This window comes from Phoca vitulina, unplaced genomic scaffold (assembly GCF_004348235.1).
Source record: "Phoca vitulina isolate PV1807 unplaced genomic scaffold, GSC_HSeal_1.0 scaffold15, whole genome shotgun sequence".
NCBI classification, from domain to species: domain Eukaryota; kingdom Metazoa; phylum Chordata; class Mammalia; order Carnivora; family Phocidae; genus Phoca; species Phoca vitulina.
The window spans coordinates 34389542-34416727 of NW_022589718.1; the positions used below are offsets into that span (position 1 = coordinate 34389542).

A 27186-nucleotide genomic window follows, 5' to 3' on the forward strand; every position below is an offset into this window, starting at 1 on the left:
GAGTCATTGACCAAGGCATTTTCAAAGAAATAACTTGATAAGAATTTTACAACATATTTTTTTCTCATTTGATTTTGTACTTTTTTTTTTATTGTATTAGTCACCATATAGTACATATTTGCAACACACTGCTAGCAAAAGCAGTTCTGTGTAATAAGACATTAAAATCCCCAAATCATTAATTCCTATTTAGATGTAAATGGTATGTAAATCTATAATAGCCCTCCAAGTATTCCAAATCCTTGCTACTCAAACAGCTTTCCAGGACATCATCTGGGAGCTTTTTAGAAATGCAGAATTTCTTGTCCCACCCCACATCTACTGAATCAGAATTTACCTTTTATGGATATCCCCAGATGATTCAAATTCACATTAAAGTTTGAGAAATACTCATATAGATCCTTCCTTAAATGCATATGCTCAGAATTTTCTCATAACACTATTTTCTCAAACACAATTGTCAGAGAACATAGTTGTAAATAAGTAAATCTATTGTGATGATAATTTTTTAAGATTTATTTATTTATTTATTTGAGAGAGACAGTGCCCACACCCTCTTGTGCCCAAGTCGGGGGAGGAGCAGAGGGAGAGAATCTCAAGCAGGGTCTCGGCTGAGCCCCCAGCCAGATGCAGGGGTCTCGATCTCACAACCCTTGAGATCATGACCTGAGCTGAAACTAAGAGTCAGATGTTTAACCAACTGAGCCACCCAGGTGCCCCTATTGTAATGATAATTTCTATGAGGAAATTAAATCTCTTAAGCCATTAAATGGCATTTCTAAAAACACGATGTGTTGGTAATACTTAATATGACATATGGTAGAAAATGATCTATCCAAAAACACCGCAGTGTATACACAAAATAATGGGAGTGGCTTTCACAACACAAAGAAGCTTTAATTGCATCAGATGAAATCTCATTTGTGATTCATCTTTCAGATGTGTGGTGTTTGACTATATCTTTTATGTATAGATAATTTTGGATTGTGTCATCTTGGGTGCAAAAAGAGAAAATATTGTGGGTAAGGAGTCCTGATGTTTAGGTTCTTTTCATAGAATTACTGCTCACTGGTTGAATGGTTTTGGAGGTGTCAGCTTCTTTGTCAGTAAAGGACTGGCCTAAATGGGGCTATCTCATAAGTATTTACAGAGACATAGTAGAGTTTATCCTTGGGGGGAAGAAGGACAGGATCCTTGGGTAAGGATCTATAACCTTCCCGCTTCCCCTCCCAATTTTTAATCAGAGAGTTTAATCAGTGATCTGTTTTACCTATTTCAACTTTCATGCAACCTCATTTGAATGAAGTTTTCCTATTTAAAAAAAGCTGGAAATAATTCCTAATTAAGGTTTCTTGGAAATACTTTGATTTCAAGTTTAAGGACCATGTGGTAATGAGGTCTACTGGACACAAAACATATACAGCATTTAGAATATTGATCTGCATGTGGTGGGCACTAACTAAATATTTTAAAATTGATTCTTACCTGTCTACCAGACATCCTCAGAGTTGCACTGCTGAGCCTAAGTGAGCTTGCAGTACCATGTAGGGACATTCAAACACCAGTTCTTCCATCAACAGGTTTATGTGAGTCTGTGCAAGTAATGTAATTTCCAGAAAGCAGAGTATTCATAGATAATGAGTCCCACAGTCCCTTAACCACAACTCCAAAGTCCAAAAGGTCTGAAAAATAGGTTTTGTAAATGAATTAGAGGCAAATCTGACCTGAATATAGATGGGACTATGAATAGTTCTATGTATCCCACTTAAATCGATGTGTCATTGAAGAAATATTAGGTTACAGGCTGCTGCCCCAGGGTTGCACAGGGGGTTGTATGCATCACAGTACTTTGTGTTGGGTGGGCCACCAAGTAGCTGACCCTGGCAGTCTTACTGGGGATAACTCCTGTGGGAAATACCGGGGGAGGGAATGAAGCAGGATCCCATAAGGAAAGCCTGCCGGACACCTTGCAGATTCTTGTATTGGCAGGGTTAGCCGGGTTCCTGAGCCCCACTGGGCTCAGTCTTGGCTGGGGACTGACTGTCCAGAAAGAACAAGGCCTTGGCTTGAGAGGATGAGGCCAAAGTACTGACCGCTGGAGGCTGTCAGCTAACTGTACTCATTACAGCTGAATAGAAGGTTCTTTGTGAAGTGCGATCTGAGAGGTACTATGCCACAATTTCCACATAGCTGTTTCTTCTTTTAAACAGCTTTAATGATGTATAATTTATGCACCATAAAATTTGCCTGGGGAAAGTGTGCCGTTCAATGATTTTAGTAAATGTTTATGGTTGTACAACAAAAGTCATGATCCAGTTTCAGAATATTTCCATCACCCCAAAATGTTAGCTCTCTCTTCCTACTCCTATCCCCAGTGCAGAAACATTCATCTGTCTTTCTGCTTTTATGGTTTTGCCTACTCTAGCATTTTTATCTAAATAGCATCATATAACATGTAATCTTTTGAGTCTGGCTTCTTTAACTTGTTGTGTTTCTTTGGGGATGATCCGTGTTGTGGCATGCTATCAGTAGTGGATTCTTTTGTATGGCATGAATATGCCACATTTTGTTTATCCATTTCTCAGTTGATGGATTGCTTCAAGTTTTTGGCTGTTGTGAATAAGGTTGCTGTGAACATTTGTGTACAATTCCTGGTGTAGACACATTTTCATTTCTCTAGTAATGAAGTTGCTGGGTCATATGGTACATGTTTAATTTTCTTTTTTCTTTTTTTTGTAGATTTAATTTTTATTTATTTTTTTATTTTTTATTTTTTATTTTTTTAAAGATTTTATTTATTTATTTGACAGAGAGAGACACAGTGAGAGAGGGAACACAAGCAGGGGGAGTGGGAGAGGGAGAAGCAGGCTTCCCGCCGAGCAGGGAGCCCGATGCGGGGCTCGATCCCAGGACCCTGGGATCACGACCTGAGCCGAAGGCAGACGCTTAACGACTGAGCCACCCAGGCGCCCCATGTAGATTTAATTTTTAAAAGAAACTGCCAAACAGGTTTCAAAGTGACTGTACCATTTTGCAGTCACACCAGCAATGTATGAGTGTTCTAGTTTCTCCACATATTGGTATGGTCACAATTGTTGGTTATAGCCATTCCAAAGGGCATGTGTGGTATCTCGTTGTGCTTTTAACTTGTTTCTCCAGTGACTAATAATGTTGAGCCTCTTTTTGTGTTTATAATCATTTTATATGTTCTTGCAGGAAATGTCTTTTGTCCATTCTTTATCTTCTTAATGAATAGAAGTTCTTTACACAGTCTAAATAAAATTGCTTTATCAGATATATTGCTTGCAAACATTTTCTCTTAGTCTGTGGCTTGTCTTTTCATTTGCTTAATGGTTTCTTTTGAAGAGCACACACACACACAAAAAGTAACTTTGAGGTCCAATTTATTTGTGAATTGTGCCTTTAGTATCTACTTCATATCGAAGACATCTTTGCCTAATCTAACGTGAAAAAGATTTCTTGCTGTGGTTTCTTCTAGACATTTTATAATTTCAGTTTTATGTTAGGTCAGTGGTTCTCAGATGGGAGCAGTTTTGCTCTCCAGAGAACATTTGGGAATACCTGGAGACCTTTTGGATTGTCAGAACTGGGTGGAGTGTGCTACTAATGCCTAATAGGTAGAGGTCAGTGATGGTGCTAAACATACCACAATGCACGGGACAGCCCCCCAACAGCAAAGAATTATCTGGTCCAAGATGTCAGTAGTGCTGAGGTTGACAAGCCCTAAGTTGGGTTTCTGGTCCATTTCAAGTTAATTTTTGTGTACGGTGTGAGGTAAGGATCTACACACTTTTTTTGCATGTAAAGGACATATGTGCATTTTTTTCTTCTCGTTTTTCTTTTTCCATGACATTTGTTGTAAGGAATATCCTACTGCATTGTATGGCCTGGCACCTTTGTTGAAAATCAACTGACCATAGATATTAAGATTTACACTTAGATTCTCTATTTTGTTCCCTTGATCTACATTCCACTTTTATGCCAACACCACACTTCTTGATTGCTATAATTTTATAGTACATTTTGAAATCCAGCAGTGTAAATCTTCCAACATTGCTTTTTCTAAAAAATTGTTTTGTCTACTAGGGGTTCTTTGCATTTTCATATCAATTTTAGCACCAGCTTTTCAAACTCAACAAAAAAAGCCACCTGGGATTTTGATGATTACATTTAATCTATAGATGAATTTGAGGAGAACTGACATCAATATTGAGTCTTCTAATCTGAAAACTTGGCATATTTCTCCATTTTTCTCAGCAATGATAGGTTTCAGTATAAAGGTCTTACATTTCCTGAAATTTTTCCCTATTGGGTTTATTTTTAGTTGCCATAGTAAATGTAATTGTTTTCTTAATTCCATTTTTGAATTGTTTATTGCAGCATACAGAAAGTTTTTTTTCCTTTTTTAAAAATTTTATTATGTTAATCACCATACATCATCAGTTTTTGATGTAGTGTTCCATGATTCATTGTTTGCATATAACATCCAGTGCTTGTATATTGATTTTGTACCCTGTAAATCTTGCTTACCTTGCTTATTCATTCTGTATTATCTTTGATTCCTTATAATGTTCTATATGTAATAGTAACCTTTGAGAATAGTTTTACTTCTTCATTTCAAATCTTCATGCCTTAATTCCTTTTTCTTGCTGCCTTCTCTAGGTGTAATCAGCAATACAATCTTATATAGAAATGCTGAGAGCCACATACCTTTCAAAATTAAAAAAAAAAAAAAATAGAGTTCTGGGACTATGTTTTAGGTAAGGGATTACAGACCTGTAGCTACTAACTTCTGGGATTGTTAGGAGATTAAATGAACTACCACATATACAATGCTTTGTGTAATTCCTGAAACAAATCAGCACCCTCATAAAATGTTACCTTTTAGAAAGAATCTCGACCAGCCACTGGCAGGCCAGCATTAGGGATCAGAACTTGGCACTGAGATGCAGACCTGGGTGGTCGTCTGTGGCTGATGGGGTAGGGGACGGTCCCCAACAAGAGTCAGCACAATTTTCGTCAGCCTCCTCAGGAATCTTTGGTGTTGTGGGAGCTCTGCCAAAGTACCTGAGCTTCAAAGTAGCCAAGCCCACAATGCCTGTGGACATAGTGAAACAGGGTTTATAACGTGGAAGGAGGGGACTGGTGCCGCTGAGTTGAGGGGATTGTTTGGGGCATAGATTATGTTAAAACTAAGAGGAAACCTTTATTTCCCTGTGCATTGCTATCTCCTTCTTTGAAGGTTTACTCTAGAAGCTGTTCCACTGTATTTGTTGAGAGACTTGAAACTTATTAAGGGAGTAACAGCGGAGATGAGGAACAGATAACATGGGGAGGGTATAGTATCAGCAGGAAGTCTTGGTGGTACCTCCAGCCTTGTTGGGACTTAGCATTTCTCTCCTTTAGAAGGGGACCAGTCAGTGGGTATATGATTCAGCCCCACTGCCAATTTCCTCTAAGGAATGGCAAGCATTGTACAGCCAGTGGAGGCCATGATCTCTTGTTGGTAATGCTCTCCTCACCATAAACTAACCTGGAGAAGTAGGGCTCCTCTGGTGGCATTAATTACTGCCAAGCTCCCACACCTGTTTTCATTAATTATTTTAAGAAGAATCTCAGGTAGGTAAAAAGTAACCCTAATAACTGATTGATATCCTTAGTACTAGGATATGACATGTCAGTAAAGATCTTCGAGTCCAACCCAGAAACTTAAGGCGTTCTTTGATCTCAGTAATAAAACAACTTAAATGAATTCCCACTCTTTATTTAACAGTATGGTGCTTCCATGACCAAGGTTCTATGACCTCTTAATCGTGATCATCACTAAAATACTAAGATTGGCATTACATAGAAAAGGCCCAAATAGGGCTGGTCAGTGCTTCTGTAAAGCACACATTCAGTCATCAGAAAGTCACATGGAGGAGCTTCTTTATATAAAAACCACAAGGCACATGTGTGATGATATAAAAAAGCATCGTTTCTGCATCCATCCCTTCTCTCGAGTGTTCGCTCATGTGAATGTCCAAAGACAACTTTGTGAGCTGTTGGCGGTAGCCCCGTGGTATTGACTGATGGCCCCATCATTGCAGCAACAGATAGTCATCAAAGGCACAGACCTTGTGCTGAGTGATTGAATCTAGAGAAAGAGAAAAGCGGTTTAGTATTTATAATGGCCAACCATACAGTAAAATAACAACCTTTTTGTATACATGCAAGGTCCTATTTTAAAGTCTTAAATGGCTTAGAGCTGCCTTGTCTACATGTCTGCATAGCACATGTGGCTATTTAAAATTAAATAAATAATTCAGTTCCCCCATCACACTAGCCACATTTTAAGGGCTCAGCAGGCACATATTCCTATAGATACGAGACTTAGGGTGTTGCCATCATGGCAAGATATTGTGTTAGGGTGGAAAGTTTGCCGGTCTGTGGCATGACAGACCAGAATTCTAATCTCTGCTAGCTACAGAAAATACTCTCTGGTACAAGGCAAAGTCTATATAAATATGTAAGTTTCCCATACAGCACTACACATTCTAGGCCATGTATCTATCCCATCTACCTAGCTGAGTACTTTATGCGGAGTACAGAGTTCGTTTCTACAACTCATGTCTACATCTTTCAGTTGAAGAAGCTGGACTAGTGAGCTCTGAAGTCCCGTCTGTTTGAAAGCCTGTTATTTCATCAAAGTCACAGGAAGTCCCCTGGTCCAGGATAAGCTAGGGATGCAGGAGACAGTACTGCTCCCAGCCCTGCTTGTAGGAGGATGAGAGAGGAATGCAGTGGGTTGGCAGCACTGATGGAATTACAAATTAAATTACAGTTAACTTACTAATTACTATTATGATCCACAGGGGTGGACAAATTATACTGAAGGATATTAAGATGCCACAATGATGAGCGAGAGCAGATAGGAAGTCAAAAAGAGGTTTGTTCTGTGAATACAGGAAGACAATGGAAGACAAAGTGGCACATCTTAGTTGTAGGTCCCGATAGTGTCCCAGAATTTAGTTGTGACCTGTCTAGTACAAATGTACTTTCCCACAAGAGGTCTGAACTGGTGAGATGAATTTCAGAGAGGAGGAGCACTAACACTTGTTATACATACTATATACATGATATAACATTAAAATTAATATACCTGATGTAACTTTTACAACCATTAGTAGTACTAAGCACAACCACTTACTTCACACTGCACTGAAGTGGCATTATTATGATTTACATTTTACTATTAGTCCTTTATTCATGGTAAGTATTGTACATGTTTTCTGTCATTTGCCTTTTGACTTCTCTTATGCAAAACAGTTTTTATGTGTGCATTCAGATTATGTAAATCTTTTACCACATCTGGATTTTGAACCATAGGTAGAAAGCTTTTCCCTATACCCAGTTTTAAAGCAATTCAAAAAATGACACACTTATAAAAAAGTAACACACTTGTTCTGATGTTTATATGAAAGAAAAAATATATAGCAAGACAATTTTGAAAAAAAGGAATAATGAGAATCTGATATACTAGATACCAAAACATACTATAAAATTACAGTAGTAAAACAGTATGTAATTAGCATAGAACCAGATAAATGGATCATTGGGAGAGTCCGGAAACGTGTCCATGCATATATGGGAAGTTAACAGATGAGTCAAAGGGCATTCAAAAATCAGTGCAGAATGGGTGAGTTACAAACAGATGGAATGATCCCTTCACATCACACAATAAATAAATTACAGATGAATTAAAGCTGTAAACATGAAAAAAATGATGGAAGTAATAATAGAGATAGGAGACTAGTTCTAAAGCTCAGGGGGTAGAGACAAATTTCCGAAGTGAAACCCAAATTCATGTGCCTTGGGAAAAAATAGGCATTTGAATCCACAAAGATTAATAATTAAATATTAAAATCTCTGTAACACAGAATACACAATAAACAGAATTAAAGATGAGAGAGGTTGAGAGAATTTTTCACTAACAACACAAGATTAGGGTCCATATTATAGAAGTATTCTGCAGAACAGTGTGAAAAAAAAAAATAGCCCAACTTAAAAATAGGCCAGGGATAAGGATAAGCAATCCACAAAATCTAGATCCCCTCTCTAAGACAGTCGTACTCATCAGTAACTTAGTAGTTAGGGAACAACAAATTAAGTAATGTGATCTATTTGTTCAATTCATCAGATCACCAAATACTGAAAATATGGGTCATGCCCAACACTGGTGAGGATGTGGGGAAACGGGGATGTCTGTAGGCTGTAAAAGTATAAACTCGCACAACGGCGTGTATCGAGACTTAAGTACGCCTAAGCGAGGGCACAAATCTGCTTCGCACAAATACTCATGCCTGGCATCGCGCTTGAATAATTATGGCTCAAAAGGATTTCTTAAAGTTGAATTCAAATCGTTCCAATTAGAACACACACACAAAGTTTCTAATAGCCGAAACAGGGGAAATCATCCCAAACATCTAATAATGAGTGCGTGGAGTACTTACACTCCCGCCAGAGGTTAGGAAGAACAAAGTAGCTGCTTATGTGTTAAAATGGAAGCTCTCCTGGATGGAGTTAAATAAAAACCCAAGGAACAATGTGTGACCTTCCATCTATCGGAAAACGCTCAAACAACCTATAGGTTTATATACATTTATTTCTATGTAAATATGTTTTTGAAAAGTAAAAAAAAACAAAAAAAAACACTCTTCCATCTTTATGGTAGTTGAAGGAAGGGTTATAAGATTTCTCTATCTGAAGTCTTTGACCATGAAATCAAGTGTCACTCCACACATCCATGCATGCATCCATCTATTCATTCATTCATTCATTCATTCATTCATTCATTCTGGTGGAGAAAAAAAGGTTGACTGGAGAAGGAGCAAGTTTTAAATTTAGATAAAATAAAACAGAATCCTAATGTGACCTCATAACAGTCGGTGGCTGGCCCGTCCCATGTGGTTTGGTGTGCTCTGTGATGGTGCTACATGAGGAATCAACCCGTGGACTTGCGAGAAATGGCACTGAGGTCTGTGTAGTGTTGTGCCGGTGCATATAGTGAGCAAACCCAGGAGTCAGGACAGAAAAGCACCTGGCGGTGGAGTGATAGCTGGCTCCCAAACGTGTAAGCACACACATGAAAAATGACTTTTATCTAAGTTCATTTGTCATCTGAAGACAGCCACGTCCCCAAAATTCCAATGTCACATCATACGAATAATCCTCAAACACCCCACGAAATGTGACCAATAGGACAGACGTCAGAGCAATGCCAGTCCTGCCCAGGGGAAAGACAAACAGTACATGAGCAGCTCCCATGAAATTGGGGAGAAAAAAAAAAAAAAAGGTTGTGTTTGTTTTATGTTAACAAGGCTATTTATTTAGCAGGTCTTCGCACACATTTATACATAAATTAGTTTACTGGCTGTGCTTCTGTGTGGTCTGATGATTAGGATAGTGAAGGAACATGCTGCTGGCTATTTTTTTATAGTGTGGTGGGCAAGTCACTTTATTGAACTGACAGTCCCATTGCCAGTAGCTAATGGTACTGTGTGTGGAGAGTGCTAGAACACTCAGGACCCCACTGGGAGCTTTATCTTATCACAAGAAGCGGACAATTCTAGGGCTGAAATGGGAGTGGCCATGTAGCCAGACATTCATTCAGTTATGGCATCGGCTTTCCTGCTCTGTAGGATGAGGGTCACCCAGCCTCTGGGAACACTTAGGACAGGCGTATGACACGGAAGGCACCCTTATCAGTTGGGCCCAGCCGGTCACAAATGAACCTAAAGTCCTTTCTCCTAATGAGCCGGCCACTGCCCACCGTGTAACTGTCATCTGCTGATCTCACTTCTCTCTGGAACCACACCAAACAAGACTTCCTGGCCTCTGTTGTGCAGTAGTCTTGCAGGCTCCTATTCTGTCTGAACAAGCCCCTATCCCTTCAGGACTTCTTCAATGGATCCTGATCTCTAGGAACGTCACCATTCTCTCAGATGCTCAAATTCAAGTCTAGGAGTCATCTTTGACTCCTCTTTCCTGGTATACCACGTGCAGTCTATCAGCAAGGCCAACTGGCTTTAGAATTTTTATTTAAAGTCTGGCAACTTAACACCACCCCCACTGATATGCCCCTAGTTGTGACCACCTATTACCATTTATCACCGGAACTGCCGCAAGAGCCCAAAACTGCTCTCTCTGCTTCCGCTGAAAGGTATGTATTCCCCCACTTAAAATCCTTTGGTGACTTCCATTTATACTCAGAACAAAAACTAAAACTAAAGTTCTCACCATGGTCCAGCCTCTGGCTACTTCTCCAGCTTCATTTCTCATCACTTAATTCTCTTGCTGGGTTTCAGACACTCCAGTGCCTCTGCTTCTTCTCCACCTTGATCCTAGCTGTTCCCTTAGCCTGAGAGGCCAGTCCCTTAGATTGACACAAGCCCACCCTTGTGTTCATCACTGGGGTCTCAGCTCAAATACAGCTCTTTAGCAAGGAGCCAACCTCACTGTCCCTGTAAATACTCATACCCTGTTTTCTTTGTAGCATTTATCACCAACAGGATTTTTAAAAATGTTATTGTCTGTCTTCATTAGAATGTAAGTCCCACAGGGGCAAGTCCTGTATCTGCTTTGTCAACTCCTATTCCAATAGTGCCTAGAATATGCTCAGTACATGATAGGTGCTCAAAACAAATATAAATTGAATGAATAGGTGAATGACCAGACATCATGTGTCATAGACCAGTTGCTTAGACCAATGGTCATAGACCATAGACCAATGGTCATAGACCAATTGCTTGGTCTAAAATAATGGAGCATTCTCAACATTTTTTTCTGCTCTGATACTATGCTGGAGACATTCACATATTGGAAACTTTTCCAAGAGTATACCAAGAATGTGGGCTGTGTCACAGACAAGATAGTCTAATTGTTTATGCCTAGTATACCAACTTTCACTTCCCACCCAAGAAATGTGAGTAAAACACTATTACAGGGCTAGCCTTGAAATCACTAGTTTTTCTATTATGTTTTCTATTTATTTACTACTAGATATAGGAATGCTAATGATTTTACCAAGTGGATCTAACAAGGACCAGTCTTCCTCAGTTATAATTGTTCCTTGATTCTCCCAGAGTTTTCTATGTAGACAACTGTATCGTATGCAAATATGAGGATTTGTCTCCTCCTTTATAACTCTTACATTTCCTTTGTGTGTCTCATCCTATCCCTTTGATTAGGAATTCTAGATCTCTGTTGAAAGAGTAAGGGCAGTCATATGTATTTTGTACTTGCTTAAACCTTAAGTTAAGGTTTTCATTATTAAATAAAAGATATACTGTAGGTGTTCTATAGATACTCTTTATCCCATTAAGAAAGTTTTCTTTTATTCCTAGTTAATGAGTCTTTATCATGACTGGATATTGGATTTTTCTCTCTTTTTAACATCTAAGAAAACTAGTGGATTAGAAAAAAGATTTAATAATATCTATCTTTACATTCTTTGATTAAATATACTTTGATTGCATGTTTCTTAACACACTGCTAAATTTAATTTGCAAAATATTTTATTTTGGAATTTTATATCCATATTCACAAATGAGTTTGGGCTGTAATTTAAGTAGTTTTAGTTCAAGATCATGCTAGCCTTATAAAATGAGATGAATACGTTTCCTCTTAGTTTTCTCTGCAATAATTTGTAATGTTTGGTAAAACTTACCTGTCCTAGACAGTTTTAACAGCATCTTAAAAACATTTTTTGTGGTAATACAGACATGACATGAAATTTACCATTTTAACCATTTATAAGTATACAATTAAGAACATTCATAATGCTATGTGACCATTACCACTGCTCATTTTCAGAATTGCCTCATAATCCCAAATAGAATCTCCACACTCATTAAATAATCACTCGGCAGTCCAAGTCCCACCTCCTCCTAGACCCTGGTAAACTGTATTATAATCTGTCTCTGTGGATTTGTCTATTCTAGGTAATTCAGTAAGTGGAATCATAGAATATTTGTCCTTTTGTGGCTGGCTTATTTCACTAAACATGTTTTTAGTGTTCATTCACTTTGTAGCATATATCAGAATATCATTTCTTTTTATGGCTGAATAATATTCTATTGTATGTACAGACCACATTTTGTTTATCCATTCATCATCCATCGATGGATGCTTGACTTGCTTCCACATTTTGGCTATTGTGAATAATGCTGTTATGAACACAGGTGTGCAAATATTTGTTCAATTCTTTTAGGTATATAACCACAAGTAAAATTGCTGGATTACATCATAATTCTGTTTAATTTTCTGAGGAACAACCGTACTGTCTCCCATACTGGCTGCACCATTTTACGTTCCCACCAACGGTGCACAAAGTTCCAATTTCTCCACATCCTCAACAGTGCTTGTTTTTTGTTTTTATGGTAGCCATCCTAATGGGTCTCAAGGGGTACCTCATGGTGATTTTGGTTTGCATTTCCCTAATGATTAGTGATGATGAACATCTTTTCACATGCTTATTGGCCATTTGTATATCTCCTCTGGAGGAATGTCTGGTTAAGTCCTTGGCTCATTTTTTAATCGTTTTATTGTTGTTGTTTAGCTGTAGAAATTCTTTATATTTTTTAGATATTGACCCCTATTTTAGGGGGGGTCAATTCAAATATTCTCTCCTATTCCATAGGCTGCCTTTTCACTTGATGGATTGTGTCCCTTGATACACGGAAGGTTGTTGTTGCTGTTGTTGTTGTTGGTGGTGGTGGTGGTTTTTTACCTATTTTTACGTTTGTTGCCTACCTTGTAGCTTTTAAAGGCAGTGTCTACCTTTTTTCCTGCATGTGTTATTCGAGATGAGTGAGCAAGTCAGTCTTTCTGGTATCTCCCAAGCAGACTAGAACGAATAAGGGCTGCATTCGAGAAGAGGAAACCAAGATGGTGGGGCACGAGTTAAGGAGCCACAAAGCTTCCCTACCGCCCTGAACATGGCTTTGTTTGATTGGCCTTTGGCCTGGCTGCTGTAAACCTGTGATTGTTCTCCAGCATTCCTACAGACTTGGTTCAGACAGAATCAGTTCTGTCTGGGGATTTTTGGTGTTTCTGTGGGGAAGATGGAAGCTTGGATTTTCTTAGTCTGCCATTTTGCTGACGTCACTCCATGCAGGTGTCTTTTTTGACGGAGGGTGAGAGGCATACATTTATCATTTAGTTTTTTAAATGGTTGAAATTGTTCAGATTTTCTATTTCTTGAGTCGATTCTGGTAATATTTTTTTAGAAATTGTTCATCTTACCTATTTTCAAATTTGCTGGTAAAAATTTATTCAGGTTGCTCTCATGATTTCTAAATATCCTTACTGTATCTGCAGTAGGAACCCCAGTTTGTAGTATTGTTCACTGGACCCCTTTCTCTTCCTTTCTTTTTCAGTATTGCTAGGATTTTGACTACTGATGGTTTTTTCCCCCAAAGAACTCTTTTTCAGCTCTCAAAGAACTTTTCTTGCTTTGATTTTGTTAATATTTGATACATTTTTTTAAGATTTTATTATGTTATGTTAATCACCATACATTACATCATTAGTTTTTGATGTAGTGTTCCATGATTCACTGTTTCCGTATAACACCCAGTGCTCCATTCAGTATGTGCCCTCTTTAATGCCCATCACCAGGCTAACCCATCCTGCCACCCCCCTTTCCCTCCAGAACCCTGTTTGTTTCTCAGAGTCCATAGTCTCTCATGGTTTGTCTCCCCCCTCTGATTCCCCCCCCTTCATTTTTCCCTTCCTACTATCTTCTTTTTGATACACTTTTACTATTCATTTTCTGCGACATCCTTTTGTATTTATTGCTATGTATTCATTCATCCTCAAGTATCAAAATTTAAGAAAAAGTGAATAAAAAAATGAGAATTTCATCCAAGTATTTTTTTCTCTTCCTGCAAATTGGTAACAGCTTCTTTTTTATTTTACTCGGAGGCTGGATCCTTCAGCATCAGTTTCTGTAGTGCACCAACTGAGAACCTCTACTGTTAGTGGTTGCACAGAGGAGAAGTCCCACTTACTGACAGTGGCATTAAGATCATACTTTTTACAAAGGAAGAGTCTGAACGGAGAAGAGGGTGCCTAGGAACGCTGGATCTTTAATTCACCAAGTGGCTCTGGCAGAGAAATTCAGATCTTTTGTTTAATAAAAGGCACAGATTTCTACCATGATCTCAGAATTCGTTTCCAGCAGTGTTCATCTGCTAGGGTGGCTGTTAACAAAGCACCACACACTGGGAGGCTTGAACAATAGGAATTTATGATCTCACAGCCTGGGGAGGCCAGAAGCCCAAGATCAAGGTGCCAGCAGATCTGGTTTCTCCTGAGGCCTCTCCTTGGCTTGCAGATGGCTGTCTTCTCTGTCTTCACGTGGCCTTCCCTCTGTGCACGCATCCCTGGTGTCTCTTGTCTTCTCATAAGCATGCCAGTCCTGTGAGATCAGGGCTCCACCATGATGATACTGTTTAATCACCTCTTGAGAGGCCCCTGTCTCCAAACACAGTCACATTCTAAGGTCCTGGGGGTCAAGACTTCAACATACGGATTTGGGGAGACACAATTCAGTCCATAACAAAAGGTTCATCACTTTAGGTTCTATGATGCTCAATATTAACGGCCTAACACGTAACCCTGAAAGAACTGAAGCTCCACATGCTCCAAAGACCCATGAGAACCCCTTGTCAAGAGTGTTACTATACTAGGTCAGTAAGCAAAGAGCCTAAACTACTGGCAACGTCCCACGAGGGGTTTGAGCTGTGAAGTTTCTTTATGGCCATTAACCCCCAGCCCCAGACGCAGGGCTAGAGTTCACACTCGAGCACCTACCTCTGCCCAGGAGAGCACATGCAGGGGGCCCTCCCCGCGGATCTGTGCACAAGACAGTCTTGTGCACCTGTCAAAACCCAAATGTTCAGTGCTGGCCTCTAAGTGGCCGGTGTGATTCTCCAAACCGAAGACTGCATTTCTAGTGGTGGATATAACATGTCGCAGTGCTCACATGATTTCCCGGTTCTGAGTTGAATATATGTAGCCGATTCTCATCCTCCACTTTGTTTTTTTGTCTTTAAGTGAGGCTTAAAAACTGTGCCTTGGCTAGTAAGGTGCAGAGGAGGGTCTTTTATTTTCCACTTTGCTTGTCTTCATGATGCTTTTTAACTTCTATATCACCGACGATGCTCACACATGGTGACTGGAGGTCAGTTGGCATAAATGTAACAGAAAGAAGCCGAATGAGACAGGTCAGGAAAGTTCAAAGATCACCATCTAGGACCACTAGCTGACCAGTGAATACAATAAAGGGGAAGTCTACTTTCTGATCGATCCAAGTTAACGCTCGCGATTTCAGAAGTTTGCAGTTAATTAAAAAAAAGAAAAGACATATATATATATATATATATATATATATATATATATACACATATATATATATTTTAAAGTCATATATATATATTTTAAAACTTAAACACATGAGATGTACAGTCAGTTTTAGTTCTCATTCATTTCTATCCTGGTAGATGTCATCCATTTGAGAGCAACTCAAAACAAAAATAATTCATTGTATCGTCTGATTGCGTCTTAAGAGTCTGCCGTCACTTTCTGACTGGTTGCTGAGCTCCTGGGTGAGGGTGGGGTCAGGCAGTGTCCCGAGGAGGGGTCAGGCTGGGGGCAGACCTGCGCCAGGTTCTTCCCTTTCTCCTCCTCTGCACATGGCCTCACCACCTGTGACTCGTTCCTTCTATGCAGTGAAAATGTAGATGAAGAGGATCTTGAGGAACCCCGACATCATCTGTTAAATCATGCACCCTAAGGGCTGAGCCCCCTCAGTGGCCTTGCTTTCACAAAATGCCGCATTCGAGAGCTTTTTTCTAGGCCTAGTTCTGTGGTCAGCCATCTGGGAAACAATGATCTAGGTTAGCCTGCAAAAGGCCCACATGCTATCAGAGATCTTTTTCCTGAAAACGTTGACATGGGGAAACATTCAAATCAAATGCTTTTTATAAGTTATAAGGAAATCATGCTGAGGCTAATTTTTTCTCCCCCTGCTCCACAGCAATGCCGTGGAGCATATTACATTATGTTCCCACAATAGCATAAAATGTATGTCTTATCACTTGAACATAGCCCAGACAATAAAAGGGCGCCCGAGACTGGAAATATGTCTTCTGTGAAAGGCCAAACCAGCCGTAAGTGATAACACCAATATGGGGGATGGAGAGAGTGAAAAGACAGGGCTATAGCACAAAAATTCGTAGACCATGACGAATGCACTGGGGTCTCGGGGCTCCCGCCCCCGCCCCACCCCCTCCCTGAAGACCCTAGCCGAGTCACTTGGGACTCTCTCATCTTACTGTCTTGATATGCAAAATGGGAATTCTGTTCTGGGGCTGTACTGGGGTAAATAAAATTACTGGAACTTGCTTCCCTTCCAATGTCAGGTAAAGGTGATATTTTGTTTCCTGGTGCCGGGAATTTGGTTTTTGTTTTCCTGTTTATTTTCATACATATTCAAGTGCCCACAAGTATTTTCTCTCTCAAAAATCCCCATTTCTCCTTCTGGTGCAGTGATTCATCGAGAATCTTGGCCTAAGTGTACTGCTGTTTCAGGGAACATGGACTCTGGGGAATGAACTGGGAACATAATCATGACTGTTCAAATGGCCTCGTTATAAGGCGACCGAGCATGAAGGAGACTCTCCACGGAGCAAATGAGTAAGTCATGGCTTAAGTTTCACGTGGTGAGCCCTGTTTGGAGATTTCATAAATTCACACCGTTCTATGCCAGCAGTATAAGGCAGGGCCAGGAGGGTGAGCTGGCTGAACGCCCCATGGTCACCCCTGGCCGATGTCCCCTGAAGGAAGAGCTGCAGGTTAGAAGAAAGTCTTATATGGGAAGAATCATTTAAGAGTTTTGTTTTTTAATATAAATGTTGGGTCAGACGGTGAAGGGATAAAAAGGCTTATCTGAAGGAATATAGTGCTAGGATGTCAGACGTCTTGGGGAAAGAGACTTTCTTTTTGGTGCTGATCATCTTTCCCTCTGCCAAAAAACAAACGAACAAACAAAACCCAAACTTCTCAGAGGTTTCTAATGGCTAAAAAAATCTGCTTGTCCGTCCCCCATGACTTTATTAGTGTCCACATAAACAAAGATCCCATAAAACATAGGAATAAATATAAAGGTACTAAAAAAAACTTGGCATCTTTTGTTTTGGAAAGCAAATGACAAATCTGAAACTGGATACAATGAGCCACTTTTTAAGACTTTTAAATACTTGATTCAAACTACTCTTAAGCCTCAGGGACCCTACCTTACATGCTGATCTTCTAGTTGGAACAAATTTAGAGTATTGCTTTTCAGAATTTGTCACAAAATAACTTTCTTTTAAATTGGTGCCTTAACATGGTTGTAATTTTAACTTTCAAGGGCTTTGATTCCAAATTTTAATTGATCGATGTTTTGGGAATAAAATATTGTCTAGATGTGCTCACAGTGGAAGCTCGGGGGAAGGAGACAAGTCTTCAGAAGAGAAAATGTTGCTGTAGCAGTGGATCCAGGCACCCCGGGGTAAGGGACTGTGCCCACTGTGGTGCGAGACGCCTTGCACTCTCTTGTGCCCTCTCCTCCGACCATCACGGGGAGTAAGCAGGGCAGAGGTGATTACCTGTGTAACAGACGAAGTAACTCACGTGCGGTGAGAAGAGGTGGTTGGCCGCTGCCCCCACTCGGAGAACAAGCAGAGCCCTGATGGGAAAGGACACGCCGTGCTCGGGACCCTGTGTTTTGTGGGTCTGTGTGTATGTGGAGAGACATACAGATGAAATCTCTTTATTGGCGCAAAGCTGGGGCTATTGTATTGTCACTCAATTCAAAAAGAGAAGAATATAAACTCATAAACATGTGAAAAATGCATTTTCTAACACCCAAGTCACCAGAAGCGCCCTGGTGCGGACAGGGGCAGCAGCCAGAGAGTCAGGGGGACTCACCTTAGGGGTGAGGATCTCACCACGCCGAGAGCCAAGGATTCCAGAACACACAATACCCGGAAGTTGCCAAGGGCACACGCAGATGGTGTAATCAATGACAAATCAGAAACAGGACATGAATTATGGGAGAGGAAAGAAACTCGGGCCCGTGGCTCCAGCTCTGAAACCCAGAGAATTCCACAGGGCGTTGTGAAAGTCAAGCCCTGGGGTCAAGCAGGTAGAGATCTGCCTCCTAAAAACCCACTGGCAGGAGAGCAGAATGGCAAAACAACGGGAGGAACTGGGCCGGCGGCTGAACTGTGCATGATCTGCACACAAAAGCCACGGGCAACAGGAAGGGGCGACAGAGTTCCCCAACCTGGAAATAATAATCGTGCGGACCCAGACGCTGGCCCCGTGCACGGTACACAATTTGCAGGCGCTGTAAAGTTTAGTTGTTGATATGCACTGTTGATATCAATCGTGTGCACAGTTCCGTTAGCTGAATGAGACATTTTTTTAAAAGGCAAAATTCTGGTCTCTAGTTGGTGTCATTTTGATCCATGCACTTTTTTAAAAAACAAAACAAGAACCTCTGTTTCAGAACATAGGATGTTTTGAAGGTTATATTCTTGGCATTTAGAAAAGAGTAAACAGCCTCTTGGCTTTTGGACTGTGGCTAAAATCATAGGGTGTTTTTTTTTTTTTTTTTTAAATTCGTCTCCAGGCAGAAGATAAATCACTTTGCACCAGAGAGTAAAAAATTACTCTTGATGGCCATACTTTTAAAATATATCAAAGGATGACCATCAGTCATTTAAATGATATTCATAAAATGTCTGTTTGATAGATGAAGGCACCTTGGACACGGTATCTACTTATCTGTTAAAGGATATTGACTAGGAAGGGGTGAGAAAAGCCAGAAGTTTGGGATTTAGAGATGAGGGGGGCAAATAGGAGGGAGACTCTGGAACAGGGAAGCAGGAGGGGACAGAATACACTTCTCAAGTCTCCAGAGCCAGGTAAGGATCTTGGCTAAAGGTGCTGGCACCGAAGTAATTCAATAAGAGCGGAAGAAGAAAAGTTTCAGGAGAAACCAAGTCTGACTTCCAGCCTCCAGGCTGCACGAGAATAAATCCCTGTTTAAGCCCCCTGGTCTGTGGGACTTGGTAGGACGGCCCTGGCAAACTGCTACCTTCATAAAAGCCCGTACAAGAAGGTTTAGCCCGAACGCGGGGCTCCGAGGGCACCGGCCATGTCCAGCCCTCTCACTGCACAGATGCCGCCTGTCGCCCCCGCGCCCACTCCTCCCGGCTGTCCTCGCGGCCTCTGGATCCCGCCTTGCAGTCTTGCTTAGCCCACTCCTCCTGGAGACCGCTGCAGCTCTCCCAGAGCTGGGGTCACAGCAGACAAGCGTGCCTGGCACCCCACTGTCGGCCTCTTGGAAAGCAGAGCGTATCTTCTACCACCTCTTCTCCTTCAGGATCGAGGGAAGCGTTTGGCGTTCTCTATGCTGCCATGGATGCCAATTTGTACATTATGTTCATGTCCCATTGTTTTTTTTTTTTTTTTTTTGAAATAAAAGCTGTAGCTCCTTTTGCACGAAAGCGTACCTTTCTGAGCCCGTGAACAAATGAGTGTGAGGAGCAGCACACACACGAGAAAGGGGTGGGACACCGGGTGGCAGGTCCTGGTTTGGGCACCAGCCCACACCCTGGACACAGAGCAAGACAGGCACCAGCGGGGGTGGGGTGGGGAGGAGCGTCTGAGTGGAGGGTGGACAGGCCTTAAGGTCTGGGGTAGCTGTGGCGAGGCTGGCTCTTTCACACTAGCTAGTGAGGTAAAGTACGTAGAGTCTAATAGGATTTCCTTTGTCCTTGTGAACTGGACTTTGGCTGACAGTCAAAAGGAGGAGGATCTAGGTTGGCTTGTGACTGACAGTGATTACAGGATTCTGTTAAGGCAGATGCGTGGATGCTGAGAGTCCATCCAAAAGCCCTGAGGCTACATCGCCGGCGGTGTGGGCATCACGTTTCCCCCAGAAAAACCTGTTTGTGTGGCCGGGACCACAGAAGAGTGGCTCCAAAGGGGACACCAGCAGCTACTACAAGCAGAAGGCACCTTCCCCATCCATCCCTGGGTGCAGATTCCTACCTAAGATCCATGTTTCTGACAGATACTTGGTGGTCGCCTTCCTCTTTCCTTGGGAGGGTCCGATGGAGATGCTGGCCTGGCGTGGGATTCGCGTGATCTGACCCCCACACAGGAGGACCAGTTCCCGCAGCTTGGTTCTGGGGGGATTGCTGGCCGGGGTGATGAACATCACAGGCTGGTCGGCAAACAGGGTTCCCCGGTACTGCCCCGCAGACAGACCACGCTCCAGGCGGCAGAGCTGTGGGGCAGAAACAGGGGTGGTTAGCAAGGCACCCATCATTCCATTACGTGGATAGGTCGGCCATAGAGCTCACTTCTTTTTTCAGAAGAGTAGACCAAAGGTAAGGTTGTGCGTTCTCAGGTGAATTCTGAATTCTGAGGATTCAGGGGAGATCATAACATTTAATGATAATGACAGATCACAAGCAAATAAAATTGACCTTTGCTGAAGCAGCTTGCAAGCAAAAGTACAAACAAATTTATAGCCCCCACCCCCCCAAAAAAGGTTAGGCTTTTGAATTATTACAAATTCTAAACCAAAATAGTGAAAAGGAATCAACCGTTCAGTTGAGTGAGGAGAACAGCATCTGCATCCTTAAATCCTACTCAAGCTATGAGTGTGGATGAGTGTGGAAGAGAAAATGAGAGTGTTGGAGAAGGAAGCCCGCCTGCCCTGGACCAGCAGGGTGCTTCAGGGCTCCCAGCAGCACAGACGGTCCCAGGCCCGGAAAGGTGCCTGCCTCAGGCACCACGGTGTAGATGGGCAAAGGGAGGATGCAATTATATAAAGCAGGGATCCTAGAGCTCTTCCCAGACTCCTGAGGTGGTGGGGGGTGGGGTGGGAAGTATGCAGAGGTTGCTTTCACTGAGTCATCGTGGAAATGGTGATGAGGAGTATCGGAGACACTGGGAAACATTTCAGAAACAGGGATGTTAAATTGTTCTCCTTTTTGTTCTGATAAAGTTGTGGTCGACTGGTGGACCCAAGGGACAGTGGGAAGGCTTGCTTGTTCTAAACAAACGTTTCACTAACTACAGATTAATAAAGACTTCTTTTTAAGTGCAAATACCCTCTCGGAGATGTCAAGGGTGAACTGTCATCCACATTTTGAGTATTTTAATCAGCTTATTTCCCTGAGGATGGAACTGAACATTTGAGATAAGTGGGCTCAGAGAAACTCTGACGGGAGATATGTGGGAAGAGAGCTCGAGGGGTGCACCTCAGGGGAGTGTAAACTGTGTGGGGCAGTGTGGCGGGAAACAGGGCAACAACCAGCCCCAGAGCAGAGAGGGGCTGGCTCTGGAGGTAAGATACCGTCCTCCACCTACATCACTGACAAAGTCGAATGAATTCTTCTTCCACTAGGTTTTCATACTCAGAAAAGAATCTCATGATGAAAAAATTTGCTTCAACATTAATTGAATCAACCCAATATACTTAAATATGGCCATGGAATTCTCTTCACTCCTCACCAGTTTTGAATTATGCAACGTAAGACATCACATTTAAGCACCTTCATCTGATTGGGTAAGTGATACAGGATCCTGACAATGAAAGCAACAGTTTTACTCATGTGTTAACTTTGTTTAATGCTTCTAGTAATTTCTAATATTCCTCTGAGATAGGGGGTAGGAAGGGTCTCATTTAATTTTGCAAATGAAGACGCACAGGTGGAAGCCCACCAAGATATCTGCTTTGGCTAAAATGGTGAGTCAAACTGCAAGAAAAAACCCACGATCCTTCAACTTGGTGAGTCACTGGACCATGCTGCACTGTAACTAGAGATCAAGAAAGAATCTTACTAAGGTTGATACAATCCTGCATTTAAAGAACTATAAAAGTAGTTGATAATTGAAATGATACAGAAGGTTATTAAAGTAAAAGGAATTTTCCTACATTAAATACTGCTGTATGTTATTCAAATTCATTCTTTTCCTTTCTTCCTCAGGGGCAGGGCATGGTTTCTGTGGGGGGTACTAACCTCTGCAGATCCATGTGTTCAAGATAAGGGACCCTTCCCAGCTCAAGGTAAGACTCAGCATTGGTCCAAGCAAATCACAGTGATCTCATTTCCCTTGCAAAGGACTGGGTCAAGCATGCATTGGACTTGATCATGGCCAATGGGATCTGAGAATAAGTCCGCTGAGGGCAGTCTTTCCTCACTAATATAAACTAATGCATATGCAAAAATACCTCTTATTGGCTGGACTCTGTCATGTTGACAATAGGATACCTGGAATTACTGAAGCTACCTGAGGCCATAAACCATGCTGAAAATGGCCAAGTGGGAAGGCCTGGATCCTCGATCACCTTTCTATGTCACTGGATTGACCAAGCCAGGAATTGTCCTTTTTTTTTGTTCTTTCTCTGTCAGGGGCGGGGGGTGGGGGTGGGGGAGTATGATTTTTTTCATTTCTTTAAGCTACTTGTTTGTTGAGATTTGTGTTTCCAGGAGCCCGAAGCATCCAGATGCTGCAGTCCTCAGACCCCTGCCACCTACCAGAGGTAACCCCTGGTAAGTGTTTGCTGTGCTTTTCTAAATTCTGTACAATGTTCACACACAAAAGCATTCAGGATACAGTTTTTCTTAAAAACAAAAAAAATAGGATCAAGGATATATCTTGGTATGTGAATAAGCAGTAAATCAAACCCATATTTAACCCAAGAGAAAAGGACATATGTAAGCCTTTCAAATGGTTAGAATGTGACTTGAGTAGCTGACCGCTTTGAGTCTTCATTCCCCTCCCACATTTACTGAGTGCTTACTGTCTACCGGGCACGTGCAAGATGCTGGGGAAGCAGAGAGGATTAAGACATGGTCCCTGACCTCGGTGTAAAGCACGTAATACGAAAGTCAACAAATGAAAATACTTCCTTTTATTTATTTATTCAGCTTGAAATTAAAGGAGGCAAAGAATTACAAAGATCTTATTCTTTACTCAAAATAATTGAGACTACGTGCATGCTGACTTTCTAATCCTAAGTAAAACAATTTCTGGGAAAGCTTAATCAAGATTTAGGTTACCTAAAATTAAAAATTAATTTGGGAATTTATCCTAGGAATACACTCCTTTATGTATATGAGGACACGCATGGACTGGAGTTCATTGCCATAGAAACGATGACTGGCAAGTTCTATTTATATTACGGGTATGGTAGGACCCATGATTCTCCTTATTACTGAGCTTCAGCTGTGTGCATTCTCTAAGGGATGGTCTCCAGAACTCGATCCTTCCCCAGTACTGCCCTAGGACAGACTGCCCCTGTTACTCAGCCCCGTGCCCCCCTGGCGCTTTCACATCTTCGGTCCACAGGGACACGAGTTCCAGTGCAGCCTCACCCCGGAGACCCCCATTCTGTCTCTGAAAGCACAGGTGAGACACTGGCTTTTTAAGAATTCTGACCATGCCCGGTCAGCTTTACTCTCTCGCCCAGGGCACCGCCGTGCCCCCACTGGTCCGATGACGCCCTCTGAGCATGCCCCCTTACCCCGAAAGGCTTACAGCTTATTATTACCATTGCCTTCTCCATCGCTTTTGTAGTAGCAATTCACGGCAATGTGCTCCAAATCCTGATTCCATTTCAAACTTGTCAACACACGTGCAGTGCAAATGCTGTCAGCTGCAGAAACGGGTCTGGGTGCAGGGGGCGCTAATGGAGGCTGGTGGAGGGCATGGGCTCACTGCAGGGGTGATCGTGGCGACAGCCTCAGAGGTAACCAGGTTTATCGATACTGACCTAGAAATTTCTTGCTAACTGTGGTTAAAAGATCTTTTTAAAAAATCATAACTCTAAAAAAAATTATAACTCTTATAGTTTATTTTATTTAACTCAGATGCGATAATGTTTCCAAGGAGAATTAACACATGGATAGATTGGGAATATGGAGACGAACCTGCAAATGAGCCAAACAATTGGCTTTTCCATGGGTGTGGGGGCCTTCCCTCCACCAGACAGGATTCAGTTCATGCCCATAGACAAGATTCGGTTGCACTGCCCCTGGATCGTTACAATTTACAGAGCTGTGAAAGATTCAGAGGCAGTCTAAGCCAGAACCGGGCAGTCTGGAAAGGTGACCTCAATCTAAAAAAGTATAGTTGTCCAAGGAAGCACTAAATGTTTCCTACAAAGCCCAGGGTGTCAGCTGAAAAATGATGGAGGAAAAGGGGATTAAGCGGAGGTAAGGGACTCCTCTAGGCTTAATTATCGTCCACCATAAACGGGACAGGTCAGGAGTCTGGGTGAGTTTGGGGTAGAGTTCAGAAGAGTTCCCAATTTTCTCTATGGTGATGTAAAATCAGTACATAAATTAATATACACGTGTGTGTGTGTGTTTAAGACAAGGAGAGGGCTGACAGAAGGCAGAAATCTTTCTCTGCCAGGAGATCTTCATCTGAACCCTTGGCTGTGGAGGATGAGGACTATGGAAGGGTCTCAGTAAAACAAAGACATTATCTGTGCTTTATAAAATGTTGCCTTTGCATTTGTGTCTTCATCAAAAAAGCGATACTGATTTAATAGCTCAGAACCTTCCAATCTATTTACAAGGCAGCCAGTCAAGGCAGACTGTGCTGTTGACAAAGCTGAGCAGAGCAGAATTCCACCCACCCACCCACCCCCGTCCACGCTTCTAGCTTCGATGACTCCCAGATATTTAGCCCTGACCAAGATGTCGGCCCCATGGCGGGGAGGGTATTGACGGCTCATTTACTCCAGACACGGGGCTTAGATTTCAGTTGGTGAATGTGCCTTTCCTTCCAGGTGGAGCTCACCTTGATGATGATTCTGAATCACTGACGGTTTCCATAGGAACCAACAAGCTACATACAGACTTTTGGCTTGGAGAGTGAGTAGAAAGGTGTTTGCTCTGAGAAAAGCACAGGGAGGGGCACTTCAGGTCAATGGTGTCCGAAAGATCATAGTTCAGGATCACTGCAGGTAAGGGACGAGGGGCTTGCCAGGTGATCACAATAACAAAAACTAACTTCTAAAAGCACTGAAGTATGTGCCATGGTGACGAGGCTGAATAAGCAGGGGCCAGCTGAATCCTGATTATATAGTCAGCTACCTAGTTAACGGGGAGCCATGAAATCCTCATGTGGGGGTGGGGAAGATCACGCTGCAGACAACACGGAGGTGTGGAGAGCAGAAACAGGCGGACCCAAAGGAAAGAAGTGCGGTAATTCCTACAAGAATTGAGGCAGGGCAGGGGGAGCAGGAAGGGAAGTGTATTCAGGATGGAACAAGAAGGCAAATTCAACAAGAATCCTGTTGTCTTGTACGCTTCTATTATAATGGGGACGGCTTAGCTCCAGAGTCATGAACAGAGCCATGAATGCTGCGCGTAGCAAAGCTCAGCTGTTGGGGGTTTGAGGTTTCCAGCAAATCCTACCTCTCTTTTCCCCCAGTTCAACTGGGAGAAAAGATACAGGTGCCAAACACAGGAGAGCGAAATCACTTTCATTGGGCCTTGGACCTATGGCCATGTGAGTTTGCTAATACCGCCCTGACGACCTAGGAGGCACCCCCAAAGGCGCGGTTGGCTCTGCACCAAGCGCTTTCCTCAGGAAGGCAGGCAGGTGCAAAACGGGTGCAGAAGGAGCTGCATCGGGATGCCTGTGGGGCTGCCTCTGCTGGGTGGGGGTGGGGAGGGAGGCGGCGGGAGGCCCGGCAACACGAGGCTCCTCCCAACACCAACATGAGTGTGCAAATAGCTGCGGCACAGTGAAGCTGCTCACGCTCGGTCACCTGGAGCAATCAGACTCGCGCTAAGTCCCTGCTCCGTAGGAGCCCAAAGATCCCAGCGCTACCCATGCAAAAGAGAACAAGTTAGACCCTGAGACAACTGTTTGGAAACACAAAATTGAGAAGTTTCACCTTCTAAAAATGTCAATGCCTACACCTGACCATGCTTAATGGGTTGAATATATCAGAGGTAAAATGAACTTGTTGTCTTTGGTACTGAAGAGAAAAAACAAGGTCTCTGGTCCTGGGAAATTAAAAAAAAAAAAAAACTTTTATGGGATTTAGGCAAATGTAAGAAATGTTACAAAGACAAGGTCTTCAAATGATGACACAGTGACTCCTGAAACCCTGCATGAACCCCCCTCAATTTTCTTTTTTTTTTTTTAAAGATTTTATTTATTTGAGAGAGAGAGAGCACAAGAGGGGGGAGTGGGAGAGGGAGAAGCAGACTCCCTGCTGAGCAGGTAGCCCGATGCGGGACTCGATCCCGGCACTCCAGGATCATGACCTGAGCCGAAGGCAGTCGCTTAACCAACTGAGCCACCCAGGCGCCCCCCCCGCCTCAATTTTCAATGAAAGTCTGTCCTTGCTTCTCTCTGCAGCTTCCCCCCCCCCCCCCCCACACTGGCCCACAGCTTTGAGTCTTACCTGCTCAGGCAGCCTGACCCCCCACCTCACTGCGACTGCCCTTCCTCTCACTGCCCGATCGCTATACCCCAGCTCGCTGTCCCTCCCGTCCTAACTCCTGGAAAGTTAAAAAGACACATAAGTGACCCTTTGAATACCCTGTATCGTCCCAAGTGCCTGGACCCCCCTTTCCTGCACCCACCTCGGGCTCTCACGCTGGGTACCAGAGTCTCATACCTGGCAATGCCCTCTCCCCTCCAAAGCTTACAGCCCATGGCCGGTCGTTACTATCGTTCCCATGACTCCTCCATCCTTCTCCCTGTTAGCCTGGTCCCAGTCAACCGCTGCCCACTCTCCCCCCCCCGCCCACCCAAGGGCAGGAGGGGACACTGTGCTAGTTCCCTGAGACACAGCCACACCTGTTACTGTAGACAGACTGTCCCCCTTTACTGTCCGCTAGGAGTCCCTCCCCATCCATTCTCCCTTCCTCCCCGACCATCAGAGCCTGCTTGCTGTATTCACACCTGCACACACAGTCCCGGCATCCTGCCCACCCCCAAACCTCTCCCTTGGCCAGGCATCCCCCTCTTCTTTGTGTCCTTTCCCAGCACAACTCCTTCAAAAAGCAGTCCCCGCTGGCCTCT

General features: G+C 42.7%; 1 protein-coding gene across 3 annotated transcripts in view; it reads right to left on the reverse strand.

The window, feature by feature from the left end:
* Positions 1 to 5741: 5741 nt before the first annotated feature.
* The window catches only part of MCPH1 (microcephalin 1), a 249414-nt gene continuing 227969 nt past the window's right edge, over positions 5742 to 27186 (reverse strand). For all 3 annotated transcript variants that reach the window (XM_032413720.1, XM_032413721.1, XM_032413722.1), the window contains 2 exons: positions 20170 to 20407; positions 5742 to 6157 (listed from right to left, as the gene is read on the reverse strand). In XM_032413720.1, the coding sequence (XP_032269611.1) occupies positions 6102 to 6157; positions 20170 to 20407 (294 nt within the window). In that variant the 3' untranslated portion in view covers positions 5742 to 6101. The remainder of the gene's footprint in view (positions 6158 to 20169; positions 20408 to 27186) is intronic.